At 42.0% G+C, this 25,927-nt stretch overlaps 1 protein-coding gene across 4 annotated transcripts in view; it reads left to right on the plus strand.

Annotated features, from left to right (window-relative positions):
- Nucleotides 1–25,927, plus strand: part of Naa35 (N-alpha-acetyltransferase 35, NatC auxiliary subunit) — a 45,709-nt gene that overhangs the window by 1,851 nt on the left and 17,931 nt on the right. For 3 of the 4 annotated variants that reach the window (XM_027409695.2, XM_027409694.2, XM_027409697.2), the window contains exons 3-13: nucleotides 8,249–8,282; nucleotides 10,408–10,522; nucleotides 11,832–11,906; nucleotides 13,811–13,978; nucleotides 17,228–17,294; nucleotides 17,380–17,423; nucleotides 18,040–18,090; nucleotides 18,633–18,716; nucleotides 19,333–19,447; nucleotides 23,430–23,608; nucleotides 24,513–24,572. In XM_027409695.2, the coding sequence (XP_027265496.1) occupies nucleotides 8,249–8,282; nucleotides 10,408–10,522; nucleotides 11,832–11,906; nucleotides 13,811–13,978; nucleotides 17,228–17,294; nucleotides 17,380–17,423; nucleotides 18,040–18,090; nucleotides 18,633–18,716; nucleotides 19,333–19,447; nucleotides 23,430–23,608; nucleotides 24,513–24,572 (992 nt within the window). Of the gene's footprint in view, nucleotides 1–8,248; nucleotides 8,283–8,337; nucleotides 8,412–10,407; nucleotides 10,523–11,831; nucleotides 11,907–13,810; nucleotides 13,979–17,227; nucleotides 17,295–17,379; nucleotides 17,424–18,039; nucleotides 18,091–18,632; nucleotides 18,717–19,332; nucleotides 19,448–23,429; nucleotides 23,609–24,512; nucleotides 24,573–25,927 lie in introns of all 4 variants that reach the window. The other variant, XM_027409696.2, reaches the window with a different exon arrangement.

The raw sequence follows: 25,927 nt of genomic DNA on the forward strand, positions 1-25,927 counted from the left end.
ATCACCCTCCCAGTGAAGAGCTCAAAAGACCCCTGTCAGCAGATCAGCTGAGTTACCTCAGTGGAATCACCAGGTTTTACTTGCTTCAGTGTTCAGTCTGTCAAAAACCATCATTGCAGATGTTTGTTGCTTATTGTCAGAGTTGCCCACCACGATATGTAAGTTTGGTAAGGGCAGAGATCATGTGTGTGACCCTACAATATAGAGCTGTGTACGGCACATAGTAGGTCCAATGTTTGGGAATAACTGGGTTCAGTGGCATGTGCCTGTTGTCCCAGCTACTCAAAAAGTTGAAGCCTAGGAGTTCAAGATCTTTCTGAGAAACGTAGCGACGTCCCTCTACAACAAATAATCACCTCTTCCAAGCAGTCAGCGTTTATAAGTGATCAGAAATGTGAAAGCGTGTTTGTTGTTTAAGGGAGAGGCTGGAGAATGAGTGGAAAAAACAGCAAGTAGTAGGGAGAGCTTGAACTTCTAGGGGATGAGTTCAAGATGTTGGAATGAGGAAAGGCATAGGGATACACTCGTGCTAGGATAAGAAAAAGCAAACAAAAAGCAGGTTAAAGGTAAGAGGGGTAAGCTCCGATGTTATGGAAGTCATTCCCAGTCCAATACGGTGGTTTCGAATATTGCTTTGAAGGAGAGCAGCGACGCCTTGGTGCAGCACCAGATATAAAGGAACCCAGCTAAGCATAAGCCAGGTGGTGTGTCATGCGCCATCCCTTTTACTGTTTGAACTGCGCGTCCAGTTACAGTGTGTCTCAGTTAGTGGAGGGGAGTCCCCCTATATGTCTACTGCTGTATGTCTTCCAGAAGGAGATATACATGGTATGTGGTAGATTTTATGCTCAAAAGTTTGGGTGATTAAATGGTTCACATGTTTCATTGTGTGGTTTTTGTTTTGTTTTTTGAAGTAATCTGTGTAAGAGGGCTGCTTTCATGAATCTGAGTGGGAAAATTGTTATATGAAAGGAGAGGCCACACTTGTATAAGTGAAGGTGAGGAAATTACCCTAGACTGAGGTAAACCATTTGAGCCAGAGTTCATTGATTGTTTCGTGTTTTGGTGATACCGAATAATTCTGTTTTAGTTTTAGCGAGACTCTTCAGTGCCATTGGTTTTGTTTAATTGGTTTGAGCTTGTTTTATTGGCAGTGGGTAGGGTTTTGAGCCTGAGATTGAGCATGTAGTCTCCTCAATGTTCATTGTAAAATTTTTAATTCACTAATTTAAAAACTAGCATGCAGAATAATGTTCCTTATCCCATTTCATACATGTTCAGTTAACATCACTCCTCGCTCCCTCCACTCCTGCCTTGTCACTACGTCCTGGTGCCCTCCGAAGCTCCTTTCTTTAAAGACCCTTTCTGCCCCTCTGTGGATCCTTTTCTAGTTTCATGACACATGCAAAAACTGGAAGCCAAGATTCCCGTGTGAGGCAGTACACGTGGTGTTTGTCTGTCTGAACCTGAGTTACCTTACATAGCTTGTTTTCTACTTGTATCCATTTTCCTATGAATTCTTTTTTTCCTTATGGCTGAGCAGAATTGCAATGTATCCGTCTGCATTTTCAGGGTGTGTTCTTCTGTGGACACACAGGTTGCTGCTCCCTTGCTGCTGTAAATGTGAATGGAAGCGTCCCTGTGGTGAGAGGAAGAGTCCTTTGGGTTCATGCCCAGATGTCTAGCAGAAGGGTAGTGTGGTAGTTCTAGTCCATCCCTCCTTCTCTCCCCCCTTTCCTCCCTCCCTCCTCCCTCTCTCCCTCCCTCCCTCATTGGGATCTTCCACATTGGTTTCCCTGTTGCTATGCCAGGTTTCACTCCCACAAACAGCAGAGTAAGGGTTCTGGATCTCCTTACATCCTCGCCAGCATTTGCTGTTGCTTATTTTCTTGACAGTAGTCATTCTGACTAGGGTGAAATGTAGTTGCACAGTAGTTTTAATTTGCATTTCCTTGAGGATGAAGGTTACTTATCATTCTTGGAAGTTACTGACTACTTGTTTTCTCTTGAAAATGGAGTGTTCAGTTCATTATCCCATTTCTTGTTTGACAGCTTATTCTTTTGGTGTTTAATTCTGGAGTTCTTCTAGATATTAGCCCCTGTCTGAAGAATGATTTGCTAGGGGTTTTCTCCCAGTTTGTAGGCTGTGCTCCCTCTATAGACGGTTTCTTTGCCCATTCTTGGGGCTTTTCCCTGTGTGGTTGGTGCTCTAGTCAGAAAGTTCTTGCCTACACCTATATCTGGGGTGTCTGTCCCCATCAGTTTTAGTGTTGTGGGTTTTGCAATAGGTCTTTACTCTACTTTGAGCTGGGTTTTGTACTGGGTGAGAGATAAGGATCTAATTTCATTCTTCTGCAAATCAATGCTCATTTGATTTGGTACTGGTTTTGCCAGTGCTGTTATTGAGTAAGCTGCCTTTTTCCAGTGTGTGTTTTTGATACGTAAATTCAAAAATTAGTCACAGCTGTGTGGGTTTACTTATGGCATCTTTTGGTGTAAATGTCAGTTTTTTTCTGTTACTATGCTATCTTTCGAACTGTGGCTGTGATAGGTGTTGTAATGTCTCCAGTATTGTTCTTGTGATGAGAACTGCTTTGTCTACTTGTGACCTTGTGTTTCCACATGAATTTTAGGGTTACTTTTTCTAGTTCTGTGGTGAATGTCATTGGAAATTTAGTGGGGATTTCATTATATATTACTTTTAGAAATGTTACTTTCACAATAATTAATATTAGTAGATGTGCTGGTTAATTTTTGTCAACTTGACCCAAACCTAAATTTACCCAGGAAGAGGAAATATCGTTGAGGAATTGCCTCCATCAGATTGTCCTGTGAGGTCTGTGAGGCATTTTCTAGATTAATGAATGATGTGGCATGGCCCAGCACAGTGTGGGCACTGCCACCCCTGGGCAGGTGGGCATGAGCTGTGTGAGAAAGCAGGCTGAGCAAGCCATGCGCAATGGAATAAGCCAGTAAGCAGCACTCCTTTCTGGTTCCTGCCTCTGCTCCCTCTGTGAGAAACTGACTGGGATGTGAACGCTAATAAATCCTCTCCTTTTCTGCCCAGAGAGCTTCTACTCATTGTATGTCTACTCATGTGTCTACTAAGGCAGTAAGACATGCATCTAGAAATTAATCCATTGTTTTTGTTTGTTTGGTTGTTTGTTTTGTCTGAGGGGGATGTTTCCTGCTTAGTGGGATGTAAGGTTGTTTTTGCTTTGGTTTGTTTTTTTGAGCAGGGTTTCTCTGTATAGCCCTGGCTGGCCTGGAACTCAGAGATCTATCTGCCTGCTTCTTCCTCCCAAGTGCTGGGATTAAAGTCGTATGCCACCATGCCCAGCGGGATATAAGTTTTTGACCTGGATTTCATTAGAGTTTGTTGTAACAGCCCTCTTCTCATCACTGATTTTATTAGAGTCTTTTCTTTGTGTTAGTTTTGCTAGAGGTTTGCCAATCTTGTTATCCTTTTCAAAGGACCAATTCTTTGGTTTATTCTCTGCATTGTTCTTTTAATCGCTTTCATTTAATGTCTGCTCTGATGTTGTTATTTATTGGTGTTGGGGTAAGTACCTTACCCACTGAGCCATCTCCCCAGCCGCTGGTTTTTAATTTGAGTGCTTGTAGGGATGGCCATGCCCAGACTGGTGGGCTTGCTCTTCTGTGATTTCCTCCCTGATTATCCCAGCGACTTCCTGTTCCTATGAAAGTGTGTTGGGGTGGGAGGGTAGCCTTTTGTTTATTTTATCCTACCTTGGTCTTGTGTAGGGAGAAACCCTGGATACTTGTACCGCTGACCACATCCAAACTCTTTGAGTCTTGTGCTAAGTTTTGTCAGCTTGACACAAAGTAGAATCACCTGAGAAGAGGGATTTTTAGTTGAGAAGTTACTCAGTTGGATTGACCTTCAGGCACATCTGAGGGGCAATTTCTTACTATCTGCTTGGTGTAGGAGGGCCTACCTCATGGTGGGCAGTTGTATCTTTAGGCAGGTGGGCTTGGGTGTATGTATAAGAAAAGCAGCTGAGTGAGTCAAAGAAATCGAGCTGGAAAGAAGTGCTCCTCTACTGTCTCTGGTTCTGTTCTTCCATGTTCCTGCCTGGAGTTCTTGTGTGCCTTCCCTCTAGTGGACTGTCTCTACCTATACGCCAAGTAAACCCTTTTCTTCCCCAAGTTCCTTTTGGTCAGTGTTTTATCATAGCCACAGAAAGCAAAATGTAGAGATCTGATAAGATTGGGAGTGGATGCATAGATGCCTCGGTGGTTTAAGAGCATTGACTGCTCCTGTAAGAGGGCCAGGGTTTGGTTCCCAGCACCCATAGGGGCCCACAACATCTGTAACTCCAGTTCCAAAAACTGAGATGCTCTCTTGTGCCATTCATGGGCTTCAGGCACACATGTCTTGTACTTGCAGGCAAACACTCGGATTCAAAAGGAAAGGGTTTTTTGTTTTGTTTTGTTTTGTTGGTTTGTTTTAATTGTCTTGGGGCTTATGTTGCTGTGATAAAACAGTATTACCAAAAGCAACTTTGGTGGGTAAGGTTAATTTTGCCTCACAGACTATAGCTCATCAGGACCTTGCTAGCAGGAACCTGGGGGTAGGAACTGATTCAGAACCCATGGAGGAGTGCTGCTTGCATGATCCCTCTCTCCCTCTCTTTTGAGTCAGGGTGTCCTGTAATTTGTTTTGTAGACTATTCTGGCCTCAAACTCAGAGATCACCTGCCTCTACATCTGGAGTGTCGGGATTAAAGGTGTGCACCTCCCCACCCCACAAAAAAAGCCGGGTTTTTTTGTTTTGTTTTTAGGTACTAATGCTGCTTGGCCAATGACTAGAATGTCTCATCTGCTAGCTCAGTCTTAATTATCATAAATCTATATATTTTATAAGACTTATCTTATTGGACACCAACGGAAGTGTCCTGTCTTCCTGGGCTCACATGACTCTGCGCTTTCTCCTACATTTCCCAGAATCCTCCTTGACTCCTAGCCCCACCTATCTTGTTTCCCTATTGGCCAACAGTACTTTATTTATCAACCAATAAGACAATCACATACACAGAAGGACCTCCCCATCATCTCCTCTTTTCTGTCTAAATAAAAAGAAGGGTAACTTATCTTTTATAATAACTGAAGAAAACTATAACCATAACTATCTGTCTTCAACTCCATCAAAGACCACAGAAGGATAATATGTAAACTCTAGAATTGACAGAGAGATCTTGCTACCTGGACAGTCACCCAAAGTTCCTCTGTAACATTGGGGCATCCACCTTCAGCCCATAGGCCACAGTGTGTCTGGCACAATTCTCCATTTCAGCAGGAACCCTTTAGGACTGTTCATCTTGTTCTGTAAGTTCAGCAGTCACTTTCTTGTGGGTCCTGCATGTCCAGTTTATACAGCAACAAACAGTCCAGGCAAGAGCAGTTTCTTGACCAAATGGCTAATCTTGCCATGTTGAAGGCAAACTCCATAACGAGTGTCTTCAATGCCAATCCTCCTTTCTGACGTAACCTGCTTTTTTTTTTTTTCTTTTTTCTTTTTTTTTAAATTTTATTAGTTCTAGTTAGGGAACAAGCTTGTTTCAAGTCCCTTCTCCCTCTCCCTCCCCTCACCCCCATCCCTCCTCCCCCACCCCCCACCCCCCACCCCATCCACCCACCACTCCCCAGGCAGGGTAGGGCCCTCAACTGGGGCTCTGCAAAATCCACCAAGTCTTCCTATGCTGGTCCTGGGCCCTTCCCCATGTATCCAGGGCCAGAGTGTAACCCTTCATATGGGATGGGCTTTCACAGTCCCTTCTTGCACCAGGGAAAAATACTAATCCATCACCAGAGGCTCCCTGGAGTGCAGAGGCCTCCTTATTGACATCCATGTTCAGGGGTCTGGATCAGTCTTGTACGGGCCTCCCGGACAGCATCTGGGGTCGATGTGCTCTCCCTTGTTCAGGTCAACTGTTCCTGTGGGTTTCTCCAACCTGATACAGACCCCTTCGTTCTTCATTCCTCCCTCTCTTCAACTAAATTCCCGATTTCGGCTCATTGTATATCTGTGGATGTCTGTCTCTGTTTCCATCAGCCACTGGGTGAGGGCTCTAGGATGGCATAAAGAGAAGTCATCAATCTCATTTTTTTTTTTCTTAACAGCACCCAGCAGCACTTGCACGGGGTGGCACTGCCATAGTTAGCATTTCTGCAGGCCCTATTCCTGTTTGTGATGCTGTGAATGAGAATGGCACTGGGACGCTGATGTATTTAAATGTTTGATTCCCAGTTGGTGGATGGGTTAGGAAGGATTCGGTGTGACCTTGAAGGAGTTGTATCACTGGGGGTGGGCTATGAGGTTTCGAAAGCCCACACCAGGCTCATTCTTGCTAGCTCTGTACCTCCAACTTGTGACTGAGATGTAAGCTCTCAGCTCCTGCTTCAGCACCTTGCCTTACTACTTCTGTCATGCTTCCCAACATGATGGAAATGGGCCTGAACTCTCTGAAGCTAAAGTTCCCAGAGCTACCAGTTAAATACTTCCTTTCATTCACACAGCAGGAGAGAAGAGAATTGATCCCTGCAAGCTGTGTCCCTCCCCTTCTAAATGAAGTTTAAAGTAATAAAGCAATATAAGAAAGTACAAGTGGTTACTCTGAGACATGTCACATTACGAAAGACCAAATCTATGGTTTATGAGCATAGGAGAAAAGTCTCATTATAAAAACATGTATTTCCAAAAAATATCCTAACAGTTTTAAAAAAAGCCAGTGAGATGGCTTAGCTGTTCAAAGTGCTTGCTACCAGGACTGACAATCTGAGTTCAACCTCTAGAACCCATGCAGTGGAGGGAGAGAAGCAATTCCTCCCACAACTCACCTTCTGACCTTCCTGTGTACACATACTATGACATGCCTGTGAGTTCATGTGTGCTCTTCAGGAGACCCAAGTTTGGTTCCCAGCTCACAAATGCCTGCAACTCCAGGAGATCCAATACTTTTTTTCTGGGTTCCTTGGGCATCTGCATGAGTGTGCAAGCACACGTGTACATACACTAACACACACATAAACCTTTCTCGCCCCCCACCAAAAGAAAAATTTCCAGTTAGGAAAAGACACTAATCCATATATAGAAGGCCAAACAGACAAGACCAAAAAAGAATCTTCCCTCATCATATTTTAACGCCAACACTGAATATACAGAAGCAAAGAAGCACACGGAAAGTGTCAAGAGAGAATACAGAGGCAGGCCCCAATAAACTCATCAAATGAGGCTTTAAGAGCCAGGAGACCCTGGAAAGACACTGAGCAATAACCACCAACCCATAGGACTACAGCCTGCAAAGCTACCTGCCATAAAGAAGGAAAACAAAATTAAAACATACTAAAGGACTTAATAACAACCAAGCCAGCTTTACAGAAGATACCCGAAGGAATCCTTTAGGCTCAAGAGAAAAACAGCTATTTATAAAGCCATAGGGAAGAATAAACCATGTGAGAATAATAGTTAACAGGAGAGGAGAGGAGGGTTGGGTGGTGATGACACACAATTTGATCCTAGCACTCAGGAGGTAGAGGCAGGCAGAACTCTGAGAGTTTGAGGCCAGCCTGATCTACAGAGTTAATTCTAAAACAGCCAGAGTTACACAGAGAAACCCTATCACAAAAAACAAACAACAACAAAAAACAAACAGGAGACTAAAAAAATAACAGGAATAAATTCAACTTTCAATAACTTCTCTGAATAGTAACAATTTCAGTCACACAATTGGTTATTCTGAGATATGTGACATTATGAAAGACCAAGTCTATGGTTTATGAGCATAGGAGAAAAATCCCATTATAAAAACATATATTTTCAAAAGGATCCTAATGGTTAAAAAAAATTGAATCTTTAAATGTGATTTTAACATTGTTCCTGTAACAACAAAGACTAAATGATGATCCTATATGGTTTAAAAACAACCAGAGAGGTGACAGTTGTTTCTGTGGAAAAGTTTAGAACATGGTGAACTACATTCATTACTAACTTTAAAAATGATTTTTAAATTTGTATTTCTTACTGGGATATTAAGATGGTCATTTGCTTTTAATTTCAGTCTTGTTTTCTTTTCTTCGCCTACTTTATAATGATCTTGAAAGCACCACTGTGATAACCAGACCTTAGAAAATGCATTGTACAGAAAATCAAGTGTTTCCTGTTAGTGTTGAAACTTAAACCTAATTGTGATATTACCCAAGTAACTTTTCACTTTGATTCTTTTAGAATTGAAGTTGGGAGAACTGCTTCATGATAAGCTGTGAGTACCCGTGTCCTTTGAAATAGTGTAATATTGAATCTCTTTTCTTGTGTAGACTGCTCTTTGAAGTCCAAGTCAATTTATGCTTCAAAGCTGTGAAAATGAGTTACAAATACAATCTCAGCTCAGGTGAGCTATCTTGAGTGGCTGGCCTGGCTAGGACGTGAAACATGACACTGTGGGACCCTTTTCATGAAGGTGGACATACTGAATGTGGGGTCTCTTGAAGAAAACTGTCAGCTGTATGTCTAGTGTGGTAGCTTTAGTGATGACTGAATGCTGGTGAGGAAGAAAATTGAAGATTCCCCAGTGACTCACAAGGAAGTACTGGCTATTTAGTTTTCTGTTGATTCCCCCACTGTGCTGGAAACACACTGTGGCCAGGCCACTTCAAGGTTAGGACCACAAAAGCTTGAGTAAGTAAGTAGATACAATTAGAACTGTCTGATTGGCTGGAGGAGCGGAAAGAGGCTAAAATTTGCTCTTAAAACCTTCACATGCAAAGAATAATCTGGAAAACTTTAAAAACACCTGGCTGGATCCAAGTTGCATATTTATTTGATAAGTCAGCTTGAGAACAGTGAATTTGCAACAGCTTCCCAGGTGAGATAAGTAGTTAATTGACAACTGTCTTAGTTTAGGTTTTCATTGCTGTGAAAAGACACCATGACCATGGCAGCTCTTACAAGCAGAACATTTCCTTGTGGTGGTGGTTCACTTACAGTTTCAGAGAGTCAGTCCAATATCATGAAGGGAGCATGGCAGCGTGCACGCAGACATGGTACTGGCTACATCTTGGCTTGCAGGCAGCAGGCAGTCGACTGAGACATTGGGCAGAATCCTGAGCATAGGAAACCTTGAAGCCGTCCCTCACAGTGACTCACTTCCTCCTACGAGGCCACACCCACTCCAAGAAAGCCAAACCTCCTAATAGTGCCACTCCCTATGAGATTATAGGGGCCAATTACATTCAGACCTCCACTGTGAGCAGATGGCCAGAGTGTCTTAATCTGACCATCACATTAGTGTCACGGCGGGAAGTTTGTCTCCATAGAGTTTATTTTGTTTCTTTAGAACTGGGTGTTGAAGAACCAGTCATTTCATGTGCTGGGCAAGCTTTTCACCACTGAGTTATGTCACCTGTCCTTAAAGCTCTTTTCTACATCTTTGTGTTGGCTTTTAGTATGTGTGCTGCTACAGCAGGCCCTGTGTGGATTCTGTTTAACAGAAATGATGTGGAGTGATGGGGTAGTCGTCAGAAATTTAGTCAGTCAGGCTTTTAGCAGGGTCTTTCCCTCTGCTGTCTCTTGGGGCATATCTCAATTCCTCCTAGTCAGTTTTCAGTAAATAGTAACTATTTCCAATGGTGAAAAATCAGAATTTCTGGATTGTTTTACATTATATAATTGCCCAAATGTTGGACTTTGTAAATCAATTATCTTGAGTCATTAGATATGGAGAAAATGAAGCTACAATTGGGGAGATGTCTCAGGGGATAGTGTTTGCCTTGTAAACATGTGGACCTGAGTTAATGTCCAGAACCCTGTAAAATCTCAGAGATGGGGAGGCAGAGACAAGAGGGTAAATGGAGCATTGCTGGCCAGACAGCTAGCTTAATTAGTGAGCTCCATGCCAGCAAGAGATTCGTGTCAAAGAATGACACCTGAGCCCGTCCTCCAGCTTACTTGCACACACACATACACATACACACGTGCATGCACACACATGTGTACACAAGCACCCATACATACAGAAAAAGATACATGGAAAATGAAAAAAATTACACATGATGGCATTATTCTGAAAGTTAAAGAAAATGACTTAAGGAAAGTAACATTGTTAGACAGGAGTTGATCGCTTTCTTCCAAAGTTGCTGATCTACGTCCTGTTGAAGGGAGTGTAGGGTGTTTTCATTCCTTCCGCCTGAGAACATGGAGGGTAGTGCATGTAGGGAGCACATGAATTTTTGTGCTAAATAATGACTAATTGAAATAGAAATTTTAGCCAATTATACACGCAATACAATAAACACATGAAATACCATAGTTTTTTAAGTACCCTGATAGTTTTGTACCATTGTAGAAATCTGAGTTCAAAAACATCTTGTGGGTTCATTTATTTGTAGATTTGGTCTTTTTGAAGCCATGTCTGCTATTGAAATGATGGATCCCAAGATGGATGCTGGTATGATTGGAAACCAAGTGAATCGGAAAGTTCTCAATTTTGAACAAGCTATCAAGGTATTTTTCTATGTCCCTGACTTTTTAATGTTAAAATGTGCTCTGCCAGGCAGTGGTGGTGCAAGCTTTTAATCCCACCACTCGGGAGGCAGAGGCAGGTGGGTCTCTGTGAATTCAAGGCCAGACTGACCTACAGAGTGAGTTCCTGGACAGCCAGAGCTACACAAAGAACAGTGAAATCATAACAGGTTGTTCAACTGTATTCTTAAAAGCCTCTCAGACACAAGAATTAGCAGTACTTTAAAGCAGGTATGATGGTTCTTCCCTGTAGTGTCAGCACTTGGGAGATGGAGTTTAAGACTATCCTTAGCTATGTAGTGATTTTTGAGATCAATCTGGGCTTCATGCAACTTTGTCTGAAAATAGATATATTAACTATAATTTTAGTTATCAGTCTCATTTAAAGCCTGGAAACTAATAACTTGAGGTCCTCATGAACTTGCTCTGAGTTGTCCAATTGTGTATGCTGTGAATTAATCTCACAGTGTGTATTCAGTGCGCTTAACTCAGACATTACACTCCATGTCATTACTCACCGAGATGCTGGGGTAGGAGAATGGCTGTGAGGCCAAGCTGCAGTGAGGCCATATTTCAAAAAATAAGAAAGGAATTAAACTGATTTTCAGCCATTAGGTAGCATATGACTGCTGTCCTGACCTGGGCTGTGTAATTTTGACTGTTCTTTATACTAATTTGGCCTCCTCCCTCCTTCTGCCCTTTTCTCCCTCTCTTGAGACAGTCTCATGTAGTGTAGTGTGCACTGGTATTGAACTCAGTTTTGTCAGATAAAGACCTTGAACTTCTGTTTCTCCTGACTCCACAAGTGCTGGGCTTAAGACCTGAGACACGTGTGTAAAAAGGTTTGACTTTTTAATCATAAAGACCTTTGTTGTTTCAAATTAGACTTTGATTTTTCTTATTTTAGGTTTAAGACACAATAAAGACTTATTTAAGATAGTGTGGTTTCTTCAATTGTGCATTAAAATAAAGTTTAACAAAACTTTATTTTATGCCTGTATCTCACTGGGTGTGGTAGTACAAGCCTGACAGTCAGTTCAGCTCTTGGGAAGATGAGGCAAGAGGATCAGGAGTCCCAGCTCATCCTGGTCTCCACATGACTACCACAGACAGAACAAGAAACAGGATTTTGTTCCCAAGAACAAAAAATTAAGTTGGTATCTTGGTGTTATCAGATGTTAATGTTTTCTTTGGACTTTTTAAAATAAATACCTACTTTTAAAATTCAAACACAAGTGTACATAATAACTTTTTAAAAATATTTTCTGTTTGTATGCTTCCTCCTTTTTAGGATGGCACCATTAAAATTAAAGATCTCACCTTGCCTGAATTGATAGGAATAATGGATACCTGTTTTTGCTGTTTGGTAAGATTTAAAATAAGACTGCTAATTAATTAAACTGTGGCTTACCTGAACTTTTGAATTAAAGTGTGTGCACCATATTGAATATGGAACTATGCAGAGTTAGGACTCCGCAAGTAGACACAAGAGTCACAGGCTAAGTTAAGCTACAAGAAACAGTGCTTTGTCTTCCAGCCGGCATGGCTGTAGTCATGTGTTCTGTTAAATGGGTGCATTGTTTCAGTGAAGATAAGATTACAGCCATTATCCAAATGCTGTTTTGTTTTCAAGTTATCAAGGGAAATGTGCACTTGAGGGTCCATGAGATGAGCACAGTTGAAGCAGAGGGAGGTGTGGACTGGCTTTGGAGATGTGCTTTGCTGCTCTTGGATCAGTTGTCATGAACTAGCTGTACTCTGCAACAAAAACATGGAGTGACTTGTCTGTAGCATTTGTTGATTTGTCCTTTAGGCAGTATTGGTAATGGGATGTGTCAAAAGCACATACACACTAGATATTGACATTTGCTGTTTTTCACCCAGGTTTTGCTTATTTGAGGTTCCAGCATCTTATTATAATGCCTGAGGCTGCTTTGCTGAAAGGGATACAAACAGAATTCTGTCTCTGTCTTGAAAGATTTATTACTTCTAGTAATACACTCTTGCTAAAGGAATAGGGAAGATTGTGGGAATAGATGTGCAGAGAAACAGCCCTGACAACTAGACAGTGGTTTTGGGTGGTGTTACAGGGACAGAGAGGGTCTGATGTCCTAGGTTGGAGGCTAAGGAGTGTACAGGGGAGTAAGGCTGGTAGGGGATTGTGAGGAGTTCAGGCCTTTGGCCAGAATGTTGGCAGCACTGCTGTTGTCAGAGAGGCAGAGCCAGCGTGAAGGTTGTCACTGACTGTAGAAGGATGGAGAGGAAAAGTAGGCAGAGGGAGCAGTGTTTTTTTAAATTGAGCACAGCTATGTGAGACTCTGGAGACTTTTTCCAAGAGTAGGGGCTTTAATAAGATACGGTTTTTCATCCGGAAAATCTTCTGCAAAACCATCATTCTCGGTTCACACTTTAATTTTATCATTCCTTGTCCATGTCTCACTGTCTTTTAGTAACATGTTTTTCTCCAGCTGCATAGTTCTTCAGTGTTAGGTAAAAATGCAACAGTATAAACCTAGGGAAACTTATTTAAATTTGTTGACTATGCTTCCTTACATATAGGAGGAGGAAAATAACCTCTTTTCTGAAAGGACTAGAGAAACACGGGATGAAATATGTGAAAATGTCCAGCATAATTTTGGTGAGATGGCAGTTAGTTCTGACCTGTTGGCTTTCCGGCCTCCAACTTACGGAGAAATAGGGTTAGATGTTTATCTTCATTGTGGAAAGCTCTGTCTTGCTGGAGTAGCAAGTTCTATATGGGAGACAAGAACACTCTTATGTGGTTTATTTAATAATCTAAAGGACACAGTTCTGCTGTTAATGATGGAAGAAACAGCATAAAACCTGGTCAGATCTCAGACTGAATTCCCTAAGCCATGAGTTTTTATTGATTATGTTGTGGAATTCTTTGCTTTCAAAGCTATATAGTTTCTCCACTTTGATCAGACACTAAGATGTTGTAGACTGGATTATTAGGTTTAAGGGTGTTTCTCATAGATGGCTAAGGACTTACAGTGCAGAAGGGGTACTGTGTTGTGAAAATCTGAAAAGTTAGGTGTTCCAAAGCATTTTGGAGACTCGGCCTATATAGGCTTCGTAACAGTCTAGCCAGTGAAATCAAGCCCTTGTTCTGTGACTTGTTCTTTAATTATCTTTCCAAACTCAAGATTAATTATACTGATACTGGTCTAGGACTCTGACTCAGTTTAGACTTTGCAAACCTGTATCCCCCTGTAAGTGATTGATTCACTCCTCCTCTCTCTGTCTCAGATTACTTGGCTAGAAGGCCATTCCCTGGCACAGACAGTGTTTACCTGCCTTTACATTCATAACCCAGACTTCATAGAGGATCCTGCCATGAAAGCTTTTGCTCTGGGAATTTTGAAGATCTGTGACATCGCAAGGGAAAAAGTAAACAAAGCTGCTGTTTTTGAAGAGGTAAAGAAGCTCGAGGGGCATCTTAATTTACTGTGGATGGATAGTTCTATGATGCGTGTATATGATATGTGCCTTTGTCCACATGTATAGCTAAGGAATAGTTATGAAAAAGCCTTCTGGCCTCATAGTAGAAAGGTCCATCGGGGCCTCCATCTCCCCAGTAAAGCACACAGAGACTTATTAATTACAAACGCTCGGCTGATAGCTTAAGTTTGTTACTAACTAGTTCTTACAACTTCAATTAACCCATATTTATTAATGTATGTGCTGTCACGTGACTCGTGGCTCATTACCTCATTTTCTCCATGCTCTGCTCTGTTCCGTCTGCATCTGGCTGGCAACTCCACCTTTCTTCCCAGCTTTCAGTCTGACTCTCCTGCCTAACCTCTTCCTGCCTCGCTATTGGCCAGTTAGCTCTTCATTAAACCAATGAGAGCAGTGCATCTTCACAGCTTACAAAAGGATTGTCCTGCAGCTCCTTGCTTTAGAGTTTCTGTCACAGCCCTGTAAAGCTGCCTATGGAATAGATGCTATTTCTTCTGCCGTGGCCCTGATTCAGGCTGCTCTGGATAGTGGGTACAGACAGTATCTGGCCCTCCTGGTGTGGCTGTGGTGTTTGTCCATAATTCCACAAAGCTTTCAGAACAAGCATGTCAGTGTCAGCAGTTTGTTTTTGTGTCTCCCCTGGAGCCAGTGCCCCAACGACTCAGGCTCACTTCTTGTGAATGATGCACAGAGCCTGCCACGTTCCCCTAGAAAAGCCTTCTTAAGGTCCATTGGCTAAAACTTAGCAGGTTGTTTGTCTTTTCACAGTTGACCTGCTTAGTTTTGGGGGTAAGATTTGATAGTTGATAAATTTTAAAACCCACACTTCTCTTTTGAAAAGGTAGGAACCCTGACTCCATGGGCTTTGTGTTCATTCCTGGCTGCCATGGAGTGAACAGTAGCTAGCTCATTCTGAATGAAGCAGATGTCTTCTGACTTTGTACAGTCAACGATATTCCCCGTGTATTAGTTTTATATTTTGATCCCTGCTGTGGAGTAAGTCTTATTTAGGGTTTCTATTGTGATTTGAAAAAACAAAACAACAACAACAACAACAAAAACAACAAAAGCTACTTGAGAGAAAAGAGTTTATTTCAGTGCTTATTTCCCATGTCATACATGATTGCTGAGGAAGGAGCTAATGCAGAGTCCTTGGGGTGTACTGCTTACTGGTTTGCTTCTCCTGGCATATTCAGCATGCTGTCTTATACCCTACGACCACCACCTGCCCTGGGGGTGGCACCGCCCATAGTGGGCTGGCCCTTCCCACAGCAATCACTAATTAAGAAAATTAACAGACTTGCCCACAGGCAAATCTGAGGGAGACATTTTCTTAATTGAGGTCCCTCTTCCCAAGTCAGTTTAGTGTGTTGAATTGAAGATAAGCTGGCCAGCACCAAAGAAATTCAGGGGAGGAACTCACAAGGAAGGCAGGAACCTAGAAACAGGAGCTAAAGGAGAATGCATGGGGTGGGGGTGCTGCTACTGACTTGCTCAACCTACTTTTCTATGCAACCTGGGAGCACCTGCCCAACAGTGACACCACACAGAGGCTGGGCCTCCTACATCATTTATTAACCAAGACAAAACCCAACAGACTTGCCAATTTTAAGGGGGCCAAACTTATGGAGGCATTTTCTTAGTTAAAATTCCTACCCATATCCATTTAGCTTTGTGTCAAATTGACCAAAAAAGAAAAAACACTCAGCACAAAATCATTCATCAACACATTCTGAACAATAGGTACTTTTGTTCTGTGCTGAGCCCTGAAGATGAAGCAGTGGATTAAACAAAGCACTAATTTCGTGGATATCTTCTTTGGGACAACGTATAAGTAAATAAGTACCAATGAGATGTCATGTGGTGATGGGCTCTGTGAGGAGGAGAATTAATGTGAGCTAAGGGACATGCAAGTGTGTTAAGAGGGGATGCAGGAGAAAAACTGCCAGTTGAGGACTGACCCTGTGGGCTGGAATATATACCTTGAAGATATTCTTAAAGACATACTTTGGGAATGAGGCTGAGACTTCTGACATTTGGTAGTTTAATACATTACAACAAGGACTAGTCCATAGATGCTGGTACATACTTTTTATCCCAGCACCCAGGAAGCAGAGGCAAGCTGATCTCTATGAATTCCAAGCCAACTAGGGCTATAAAGTGTGTTGTCCCCACCCCATCATCACCAACCCTCCCCCCCCCCAAGAAAATTATAGCAGAGGCAATTGTGGCAGGTGACAGATGTATCTGGTAAGCAGGAATGAGAGGTGATGACAACTTAAGGTAGAAAGAGATATGAGAAGTGATTAGGTGAAACTTGTAGGTCAGACATTTAGGTTTCCTGTACATGTGGTCAGGGGTTAGGAGGTGGAGCTAGAGTGGCCATTTGGGAAAGTAGACATCAGGCTCTTTTTGGATGTGTAAGGCTTGAGAACAAGCTGTCCAAGGGAAGGTAGAGAGGGTGTCCACTGTACCTGGAGGAGAAGCTGGCTCTGAAACGGCACCTGAGATTTCTGGAAGACTCAGCCGCATGTGTCACACTGCTCTTTGTACGGCTTGCACTTTGTCTCTTTCCTTAGGTGATGCTTGGCTCTTTCTCCCAGACACATGCTCATTGCTTTTACTAAGCATCCCAGAATTCTGCCAGGGTTTAATTATATATATTTGTAGAAATTATAATACAGGGAGAAATAATCCACCAGATAATGTTAAATTCATTCTTTAGAGTGAGCCCAACAAATCCCTTAATTGTCTCAGCAGTGAAATTTTGAGAGAAGGGGCTGGAGATCCATGATTTGTTCTTGGTTTTTCTAGACAGGATTTCTCTGTGTAGCCCTGGCTGTCCTGGAACTGGGTCTGTAGACAAGGCTAGCCTCAGACTCAGAGATTATCTTGTCTCTGCCTCCCAAGTGCTGGTATTAAAGGCATGCACCCAACTTGTTTTGTTTTGTTTTGTTTTGTTTAACCCACAGGCTATCAAATGCAATTTTGCTGTTTTCTTTGAGTGATGCCACTTGAGAGTACTTAACCTCTAGACCACTAACCAGCAGCTAAAGCCAAGGACAGAAAGCAGTATTAATGTCAAGGTGTCTAATTGTGTGCCTACAAGGAAGGCCTGCAGTATTGAGACAAGCTGTTTCTAATAGTCACTAGCAGTGTTGAGACGTTTCTATCCGAGAGCATAATCGCTCCTTTTTTGTTTAGGAAGATTTCCAGTCAATGACGTACGGATTTAAAATGGCAAACAGTGTGACAGATCTTCGAGTTACAGGTATAAGTCATTCACAAAGAAAAATCACAATACTTTGTGGATTTTGCATTTTGATTTGTTTTAAAACTTAATGTTCTCATTCTAGGAATGCTCAAAGATGTGGAAGATGATATGCAAAGGAGAGTAAAGGTCTGTTTTCCTTTTCTTTGATTTAGGGCTTGATTTGTTTTTTGAAACAAGGTTTGACTGTGTAACTGTGGCTGGCCTGGAAATCACTATGTAGACCAGGCTGAGCTTGAACTCACTTCACCCTGCTCGCCTTTGTCTTGTTGGTGCTAGAGTTAAGACATGTGCCATCAGGCTTAGCCAGGCCCTTTTTAAAAACTGATAGGGTTTTTTTTGGAGGGGGGTGTTGTTTCGAGATAGGGTTTCTCTGTGTAGCCCTGGCTGTCCTGGAACTCATTCTGTAGACCAGGCTGGCTTCTAACTCAAAGATCCCTCTGCCTCCTGAGTCCTGGGACTTTTAAATACAGTGGTATTGTGAGCCATATACTTTCCTACTGTTATTTTGTTTTGCTTTTGTTGTTTTAATACCTGCTTCTTTTCATGATCTTTCTACTTTATAAAGAAATACACGCATAAAACAATCATAGGAAAAAGGTAAACACTGGACACAGCCTTTTTTCTTTCTTTCACATATTTTTGTATATGCCCAATAAATTAACCTCTTTCCTTACTTAGTTCTCTAGGTTTGTATTTGTCTTAATTTTCTTTCTTTCTTTTTTTTTTTTTTTTTTAATTTTAGAGTACTCGAAGTCGACAAGGAGAAGAGAGAGATCCAGAAGTTGAACTAGAAGTAATTGCCCTTATTTTCTGTAGATAATGTCAGAGAAGCCCATCTTCAGTGCTGTAGTTCTTTGACCTGCACTGTGATTTGTGGAAGCCCTTTCATGGTACTTCTTTAACTGGGCATTACAAGGAGCTTCTAGTTTGAGCTATAGAGTGGTAATGCAACTTTTTTCATTATCTGATTTCAAAACTCTTCACAATTCCTGGGAAGCAGGAACTGAAAAAAAAAAAAAAAGATCAATTATAGATGTATTTCAAAACTTAGCAAAATCAAAAATTTCCATACTCTCAAAAGTTGCTGCTAACTGCTTGTTTTTGAGATAATGGTCTAGTCCTGACTTTGAATTGAAGAAAGAGTGCAGCACAGTTTCTTTTGTTGCAGAGGAGTAGACTTTGTTTTTTAACTAGTGTTTGGTGGCTTGTTTCCTAAGCATGTAAAAAGCCAAGTAGAGGCCTGTTTGCTCTAGTGAGTAACTGGCACAAAGACATAGGAGTTCCAAATGTTAAAATGTAGTTGCTCTGCTTCTCACCAGACTTCTGTGTTTCCAGCACCAGCAATGCCTGGCGGCATTCAGCAGAGTGAAGTTCACCCGCGTGCTGCTGACAGTGCTTATAGCCTTTACTAAGAAGGAGGTAAGAGAATCACCGTAATTGGGTCAGTTTTGATCAGTGCCCCCCTGTTCTCACAGTTCTCTACCTTTGGTGTAGTTGCACCACAGTCATACCAATGCTTCTGTGAAAAGTGATTGTTGCTTTACAGTTGTACCTATAGATAGATAAATACTGTATCAGGTAATTCTATTTCCTGGATTCCTCCCACCCCATACTTGTGAATGATTGAATAGTATTGGAATTTTTTGCCTTGTCACAATTGACTATATCTCTGATCTTTTATTTTAAAAAGTAAGCTTATACTGTAAATCAGAAATATTTACCATTTCATTTTTTAATGTATCAAATAAGATATACATTTGAGGGAAATGCTTTGTATCCTGTCAGGATTTGGGCATCCTGCATTAAGTGACTGCTTTGTGAGGATCCATGTTAGCGCAGTGTGCGCTGGATCTCAGTGCTGTTGTAGGATCTCCTCTTCTGTGTGTTAGCGCAGTGTGCACTGGATCTCAGTGCTGTTGGAGGATCTCCTCTTCTGTGTGTTAGCGCAGTGTGCACTGGATCTCAGTGCTGTTGTAGAACCTCCTCTTCTCTGTCTTTCAGTTAACGTGTGTGTTTTCGGTGATTTGTTTGCTAGACCAGTGCTGTTGCAGAGGCTCAGAAACTAATGGTCCAAGCAGCAGACCTTCTGTCTGCCATCCACACTTCATTGCATCATGGCATCCAGGCTCAGAATGGCACTACCAAAGGAGGTAATTCTCAATGTTTGCTCTTATATTTTCTTTATCAAAACATGTTATACAGTTAGCTCTGACTTTAATTTAAGTCAGTCTGTCTGTACTTTTGCGATATTTCCTCTGAATACTTAAGGGTGCTTTAGGCTTCTTTGTAGATTTAGTCTATGTTGAAAACAATTGATTAAACTTGACCCTATCTTGTTACTGTTGGACTCTGTATATATACCCTGTCTTTTGTTTGTAGTATGATGCCAGCAGTAACTTAGTTTTTTAACATCTCCTTTCTTTATTTCTTTGAGAAAGTCTACCTCACTCCACAAGGCAGGCCTAGTGTTCCTGAGGTTCATTGTACTCACAGGTGCCTGCCTTCACACTGCACTAGAATTGTGCATGAGATTCTGGACACTTAGGATAGAACACTTGACATTTGATGCTTCATATATTTTATATGTGAAATAAGGTTTAATGGGAGTGATATATCTTTGCTGTAAAATTCACCAGTGGGTCAACATTTTAGAGTATACAGCAGCACTGATTATCCCTAAAACCCATGAGATAGTCTTAATATCATTTATAGTCTTAATATTATTGAATTGTAAAATATCCACAACTCTGAGACTCAGCTAGTTCGGGAAATGTTTATAAAAAATGATTTAATACATAAAAGTAGCTTGCTTGTGATTACTGAAATTCTGTGTTGGGATTAGCTTTTGGGCATGTGTCTGGGAATTTTCTTTATTATATTGAGGTGGCTGTGTCTACTACCACTGTGGGTGGCACCATTCCCTAGGCTGGGTCCTGAAGCATGTAAGGATGGAGGAAGGGAGCCATGTGGTGCCACATTATTTATGATTTATTAAAGCTTGCCTGAGGATTTAGAAAACAGGGTCAGCCACAGCCATAGAAGCCAGGCACACACCTTTGATCTCAGAAGTCAGAAGCTAGGAGGTGCTGGTACACACCTTTAATCCTAGGACTCAGGATTAAGAGGTAGATGGATCTCTCTGAGTTCAAGGCCACCCAGGGATACATGAGATTAAATCATTCTAAAAATGAAACAGATCACACACCTTTAGTCCCAGCACTAGAGGGGTATAAAAGATAGAAGCAGGGTCTTTAGTATTCAATAGGAGTCATTCATTCTCTAGCCACACTGAGGAGAGGCAGCAGTTTGAGGCTTGGTGAAGAGCTCTTGCATGGATCAGCCCTTTCAGCCTGAGCTTGAAGTGAGAGCTAGTGGCCGGCTGCTTTGCTTCCCTGATCTTCAGGTTGAACCCCAGTATCAGTCTTTTATTTATTTGTGTTAGCAGAGCAGAGAGCAAACTTGCATGCGTTTTATTCTCTCTGCTCTCAGTTGTGGCTATGACAGCTGCTGCAGGTTTGTGCTGCCCTGAGTTCCCTGCAGTGATGGACTGTGACCTGTAATTGTGAGCCAGGTGAGCCTTTCTCATCTCCTCAATTGCTTCTCACAGCAGCAGGAACAACTGTTACGCATTGAGTTGCCTGCTTGTATGAGGCCTAAGAGTCTGTGTATTAAGAACTAAAGAACATTTCTTGATAATTTCTGACTTATGTTAAAAAAAAGGTTACTCTCAGTTTCTCCTGCCACAGCGTTGCAAGTGCCGGGATTACAGGTGTTTGTCACCAAGACCCATGTCCAGTTTGGTGTGTTTGTGTTGTTGGGATTGGACTCAGAGCCTCATGCATTCCAGGCAAGCTGTCTGCTGCTGAGCTATATCCCCCCCAGTTCTCAGCTTAAATTTTTTGTTGTCGTTATTTTGTTTTGTTTTGTTTTTTTCAAAATAGGGTTTCTCTGTGTAGTCCTGGTTATCCTGGAACTTACTTTGTAGATGAGGCTAGCCTCAAACTCAAGAGAACTGCCTGTCTCAGCTTCCTTAGTGCTGGGATTAAAGGCGTGTACCACCATCATCCAGCAAAATTATTTTTAAAGAGTGCAGATGTATATGGGATAATGATATGCCTAAGTGAATTGTAAATGGGAGCAAAGCTTTTTTATTTTTTCCTCACATAACATGATAAAGTCAGTGACTTGGGAAGGGGATTTGTGTGTATAATCTCCCTACATGTGATGGATTCGTGAACCACATCTCATAGGACTGGAGAGAACACTCATGGCTCTTCCACAGGACCAGGTTCAACTCCCAGCATCCTCACATGGCAGCTCACAACTGTCTATAACTCTGGTCCTGGGGATCTGACGCCCTCTTCTGGACTCCACGGGCAATGCACACACATAACAAACAGGCATGTATGTAGACAAAACACCGATACATACTTAAACAAACAAACAAACAAAATAGAAAAACAGCCCTCATAGAGCCAAAGAGCTATCTGATTTTTTCTGTTGAGTCTCAGGAAACCACTGAGCTCTTCCCAGTGCTCTGTTAGGGCACTGTACTGTACAGAAGGGGGAATGGACAAAACTTTTGGGACACATGGGAGTTTGGAGAGATGGTACAGAGTTAAGAGTGCTGACTGCTCTTGCAGAGGATCTGGATTTGATTCCCAGCACCTACCGGTGACTCACAACTGTCTATAACTTCAGTTCCAGGGCATCTGATGTCTTTGACCTCCATGGGCTCCTGGTTGCACGTGACTCACGTAAACTCATGCAGGCACACATCTATACATAAATAAAAAATACATTTTTGAAAGCTTCTGTGATAGGGAAAATTCAGGCTGTGTTTTACACAGAGGGTTGAGGTGGCAATGAGTAGGATTGGTGAAGTGAAGGAGCAGTCACACAACGTCAAAGGGGAGCAAGAAGTGAAAGGCGGGGGAAGCACTGGCAGGAGACGAGGTTGCCGTCTTCAGGACGGTGAGGCTGAGTTCCTGTTTTCTGAGAGAGACAGTGTTTGGAGAAAGACAGTGTTTGCAGTTGCCTTTTGAGATAATGTGGGATGCCACATAGAAATGTCCACTGAACAGGTGAGGAGAAAGCTGTGGGCTAAGGGTTTTCATCTGAGTCTGTCTGCCGTTATACTTGTCTCGTCTAAGAATAATTCATAGAGAAGAAAGCCCGGGCCTGGGAGCAGCTGCAAAGGTGAGACAGGTCTGGGGCAGCAGAGCGCTGCTTGGGGTGTTGAGTCAGTCAGTTTCTGACTCTTCACAGTATAACTGGGAAGCCTTAGTTTCATCTCACTGACATCTAAAACTGTATTCTTAGGGTGTAGCTTGTTTGTGGATGAGCACAGCTTTGGATGTAGATTGTGTAAATGCTTCTTCAAGGCTGTATATCTCATTTCAAATTCCAGGTTAAGAGAAAGCCTGAGGTACACTAGTGTGAGCAGTGATGATGTCACCAGGGTTCTACTCTGGAATCCTCTCGTCTGCTCTTGTGATCATCTCCATTAAAAGAATTCAGATGAGTCGCATGGTGTAGTGTAAAGGCTAGGGGGGCTTATTGTGAGGCAGAACAGAGTGAGTGCACTGTGAAGGTGTAAGTCTGCAGTGGCCAAGAGATGATTGCTCTGTCTTGTATCCTCGGCTTTTGATTTCCCTTTGATTCCCCAGAGCCAGCAGCTTTCCCTTAGGCTCCTCGTCCAGTGCAGGTAATCAGCAGCTGTGTTTGTCCTGACTCTTGCAGGAGGCTCAGTGGTGCAGCTCACACAAAGTTGTACTCCAGAAGGCCCCTGCACTTAGAACTGGGTTAGCCTTAGAGTCCCTGCAGACAGGTCTAGAAGTTATGTCTCCTCTCAGGGTGGAGATCTGACTCAGTTGGCTGCCCTGGCTTTTGTTGAATCTCCGCTGCTGCAGCTTTGGCGCTAACTTCTGCCACCATCATGTGGCTCAGAAGTACAATATGAAGTTTACTGAATCTCATTTGAACTTATATATGGATACAAAATTAGTTGTCAGTTATAAAATTTACTAGATTTTTGTGATTAGAATTTGGAAATGCCTTTAAAATTTGGGCGTTTCCTCTTTATATTTAATAGTTTTGATTGGAAATTTTACTTTCCTCCTTCTTCTTTAGACCATCCAATTATGATGGGTTTTGAGCCCCTTGTTAACCAGAGGCTACTTCCACCCACCTTCCCTCGCTATGCAAAAATAATTAAAAGAGAAGAAATGGTCAACTATTTCTCAAGATTAATAGACAGAATAAAAACAGTCTGTGAAGTCGTGAACTTACCGAACTTACATTGTATTCTGGTGAGTATAAAGTTATGTTCTGGGGCTTTGATACAGTAACTGGTGCCATCTCTGTTGTTGACAGGTGCTATGTGGGGTTCAGACTCTGCTTTCCATGGTGACATCACCTGGGAACACACGTCTCTTTTTCCTTCTCACTGCCAGCCTGCAGCACTATTGTAGGCATCCCAAAACCCACATACCTATCTTTAACCATTTCAGATACTTAAATTCATACATATGAAAATTGGAAGGTTCAGAAAATACGCTAGCCACTGTCTCTTTAATTTTAAATGTTAATGTTTTTGTTCATTTTCTTGTCTTTTCCCTCTTATGTAAACCTGTATTTCTTGATCTTCACTCTAAGCAATACCAGTTACCTAGTTATTGGTGATACTTTCTTTTTTAAGGTTTGTTTTCATTATTTTAAGTTATGTGTATGTGTGTGTTTGTGTGTGGATGTGTGCACATGGATGCTTGAGTCCTTGAAGGCTAGTGGTGTCACATCCGCTTGGCATTGGCATTGCAAGCCGCCTAATGTGCTGGGAACCACAATTGGGTCCTCACAAGAGAAAGGATTTACTCTCTTAAATCTCTGAATCCTCTCTAGTCCTGTCCCCCCACCCCCACCCATACTTTTAAATAACAGCTAAGGTTTTTCATCACCTAGCTTGTTGACGCTGTTATCTTGGTGTGCAAATTCTATGTGGGTATGCCCACACTTCTATTTGGTCAGATCCTGAAAAGGGTTTGTAGACTCTGAAGTCAACCCTTTGGTGTAATTAAACATTTTTTTAAATAAAACTGACCTTTAATTCTTTATTTTAACACTAATAGGACTTTTTTCCAGAAAATATTATATTTTATATGCAAACATCCCTGGCTTTTGTTTGATCTCCTAACAATACTGCTTTTTCTCTATTAGGACTTTTTCTGTGAATTTAGTGAACAGTCACCATGTGTTCTTTCAAGGTCTCTGTTGCAAGTAAGTTCCACTCTTTCATTGGTTGATGAACAAAAAGTAGGTGCTGTTGTTAAAGGTGGTGATCCTGCATTGTTTTGTCTGTCTAGGCCTGTGTGAGTGCTGCACTACTGTGTCCCTCCCTCCACCCATTTAAACACTGACTTGGGTGCTATGCTGGGCCACAAAACAAACCTCAGGAGTTCTGTAAGAAGTGAGCATACAAGATAACTTGCTTTCTGACCAAGTTTAGAATCAAAGTGCTACTCAAGAAGAAGAAGGTAGCCAGGGGGAAGTAACTCTAAATAGTGAGAAATTAAATAACACTTAAATAACTCTCAGATCACACCTGTTTTGAGGGACATTGGAAACACTGAATTAAATAAATGTGGCAGAAACGTGACACCGTGGTTAGTGTACCTGCCACACAAGCCTGAAGGCCAGCACTTGTATCCCTGAGCCCACAGGGTTATTGGGTCATGTGGTGACCTGCGTGTACCTGCAGCCTTGGAAAGTAGAGACAGGATATCCCCAGAGCAAGCTGTCCAGTAACACTAAGCACATCCGTGAGCTCTGGTGTGATTGGAGACCTGCCTCAGTGAGTGAGATGGAAAAGCAAGTGGTCCAGGGCAATTCCTGGAGTCAGCCTTGGGGCCTCCAGTTGTCTACACAGACATGCGCATATGTGGATACATGTGTACTCAGGCAAAACATACATGCACACGCACACACAAAGGTGCACGTGCACACGGAAGTAGAAAAGGGGAAGCATGGGAAATTAAAAGTACGCAAAAATGTATCATACAGCTAAAGCACTTAGCACTGTTAGACTTAAAGGAGGGGCTAGGACTGGAATATGGCTCAGGTAGTAAAGTGCTCACGCACATACATGAGACCTGGAGCTTGATCCCCAGAGGCCATGTGAAAAGGCTAGGGCTAACTGGCCAGCTAACAGCACCTACGGTTGACCTCTGACCTCCACCTGCATGTGCATACCACCCACATACAAACACATACATACTCAAAATGAAGAACATGTTACTCACTGAAACTGTCATCTTCAGAAACAAGATGAACAAAAAGGGCAAATTGAACAAGAAAAAAGGAAACAACAAAGGTTAGCAAAAATCAGTAAAATATTGACCAAGACCATAGGGAAAACATTGCAACTGAAGTCTGGTTAGAAACATTGGGAAAAAGGAGCATTGTACATAACACTATGTCTAAAACTTCTTAGACAAAACAAATGTATTTTTTTTAACAAAAGACTCGAAAAACTTAAGTCATAATTTGAACAACCCTGAATCTATTAAATAAATTGAATTAATAGTTAAAAACATTCCAACAATGAAAATTCTAAGCCAGTTTTACATAGTCCC

Source organism: Cricetulus griseus, chromosome 3, assembly GCF_003668045.3.
Source record: "Cricetulus griseus strain 17A/GY chromosome 3, alternate assembly CriGri-PICRH-1.0, whole genome shotgun sequence".
NCBI lineage: Eukaryota > Metazoa > Chordata > Mammalia > Rodentia > Cricetidae > Cricetulus > Cricetulus griseus.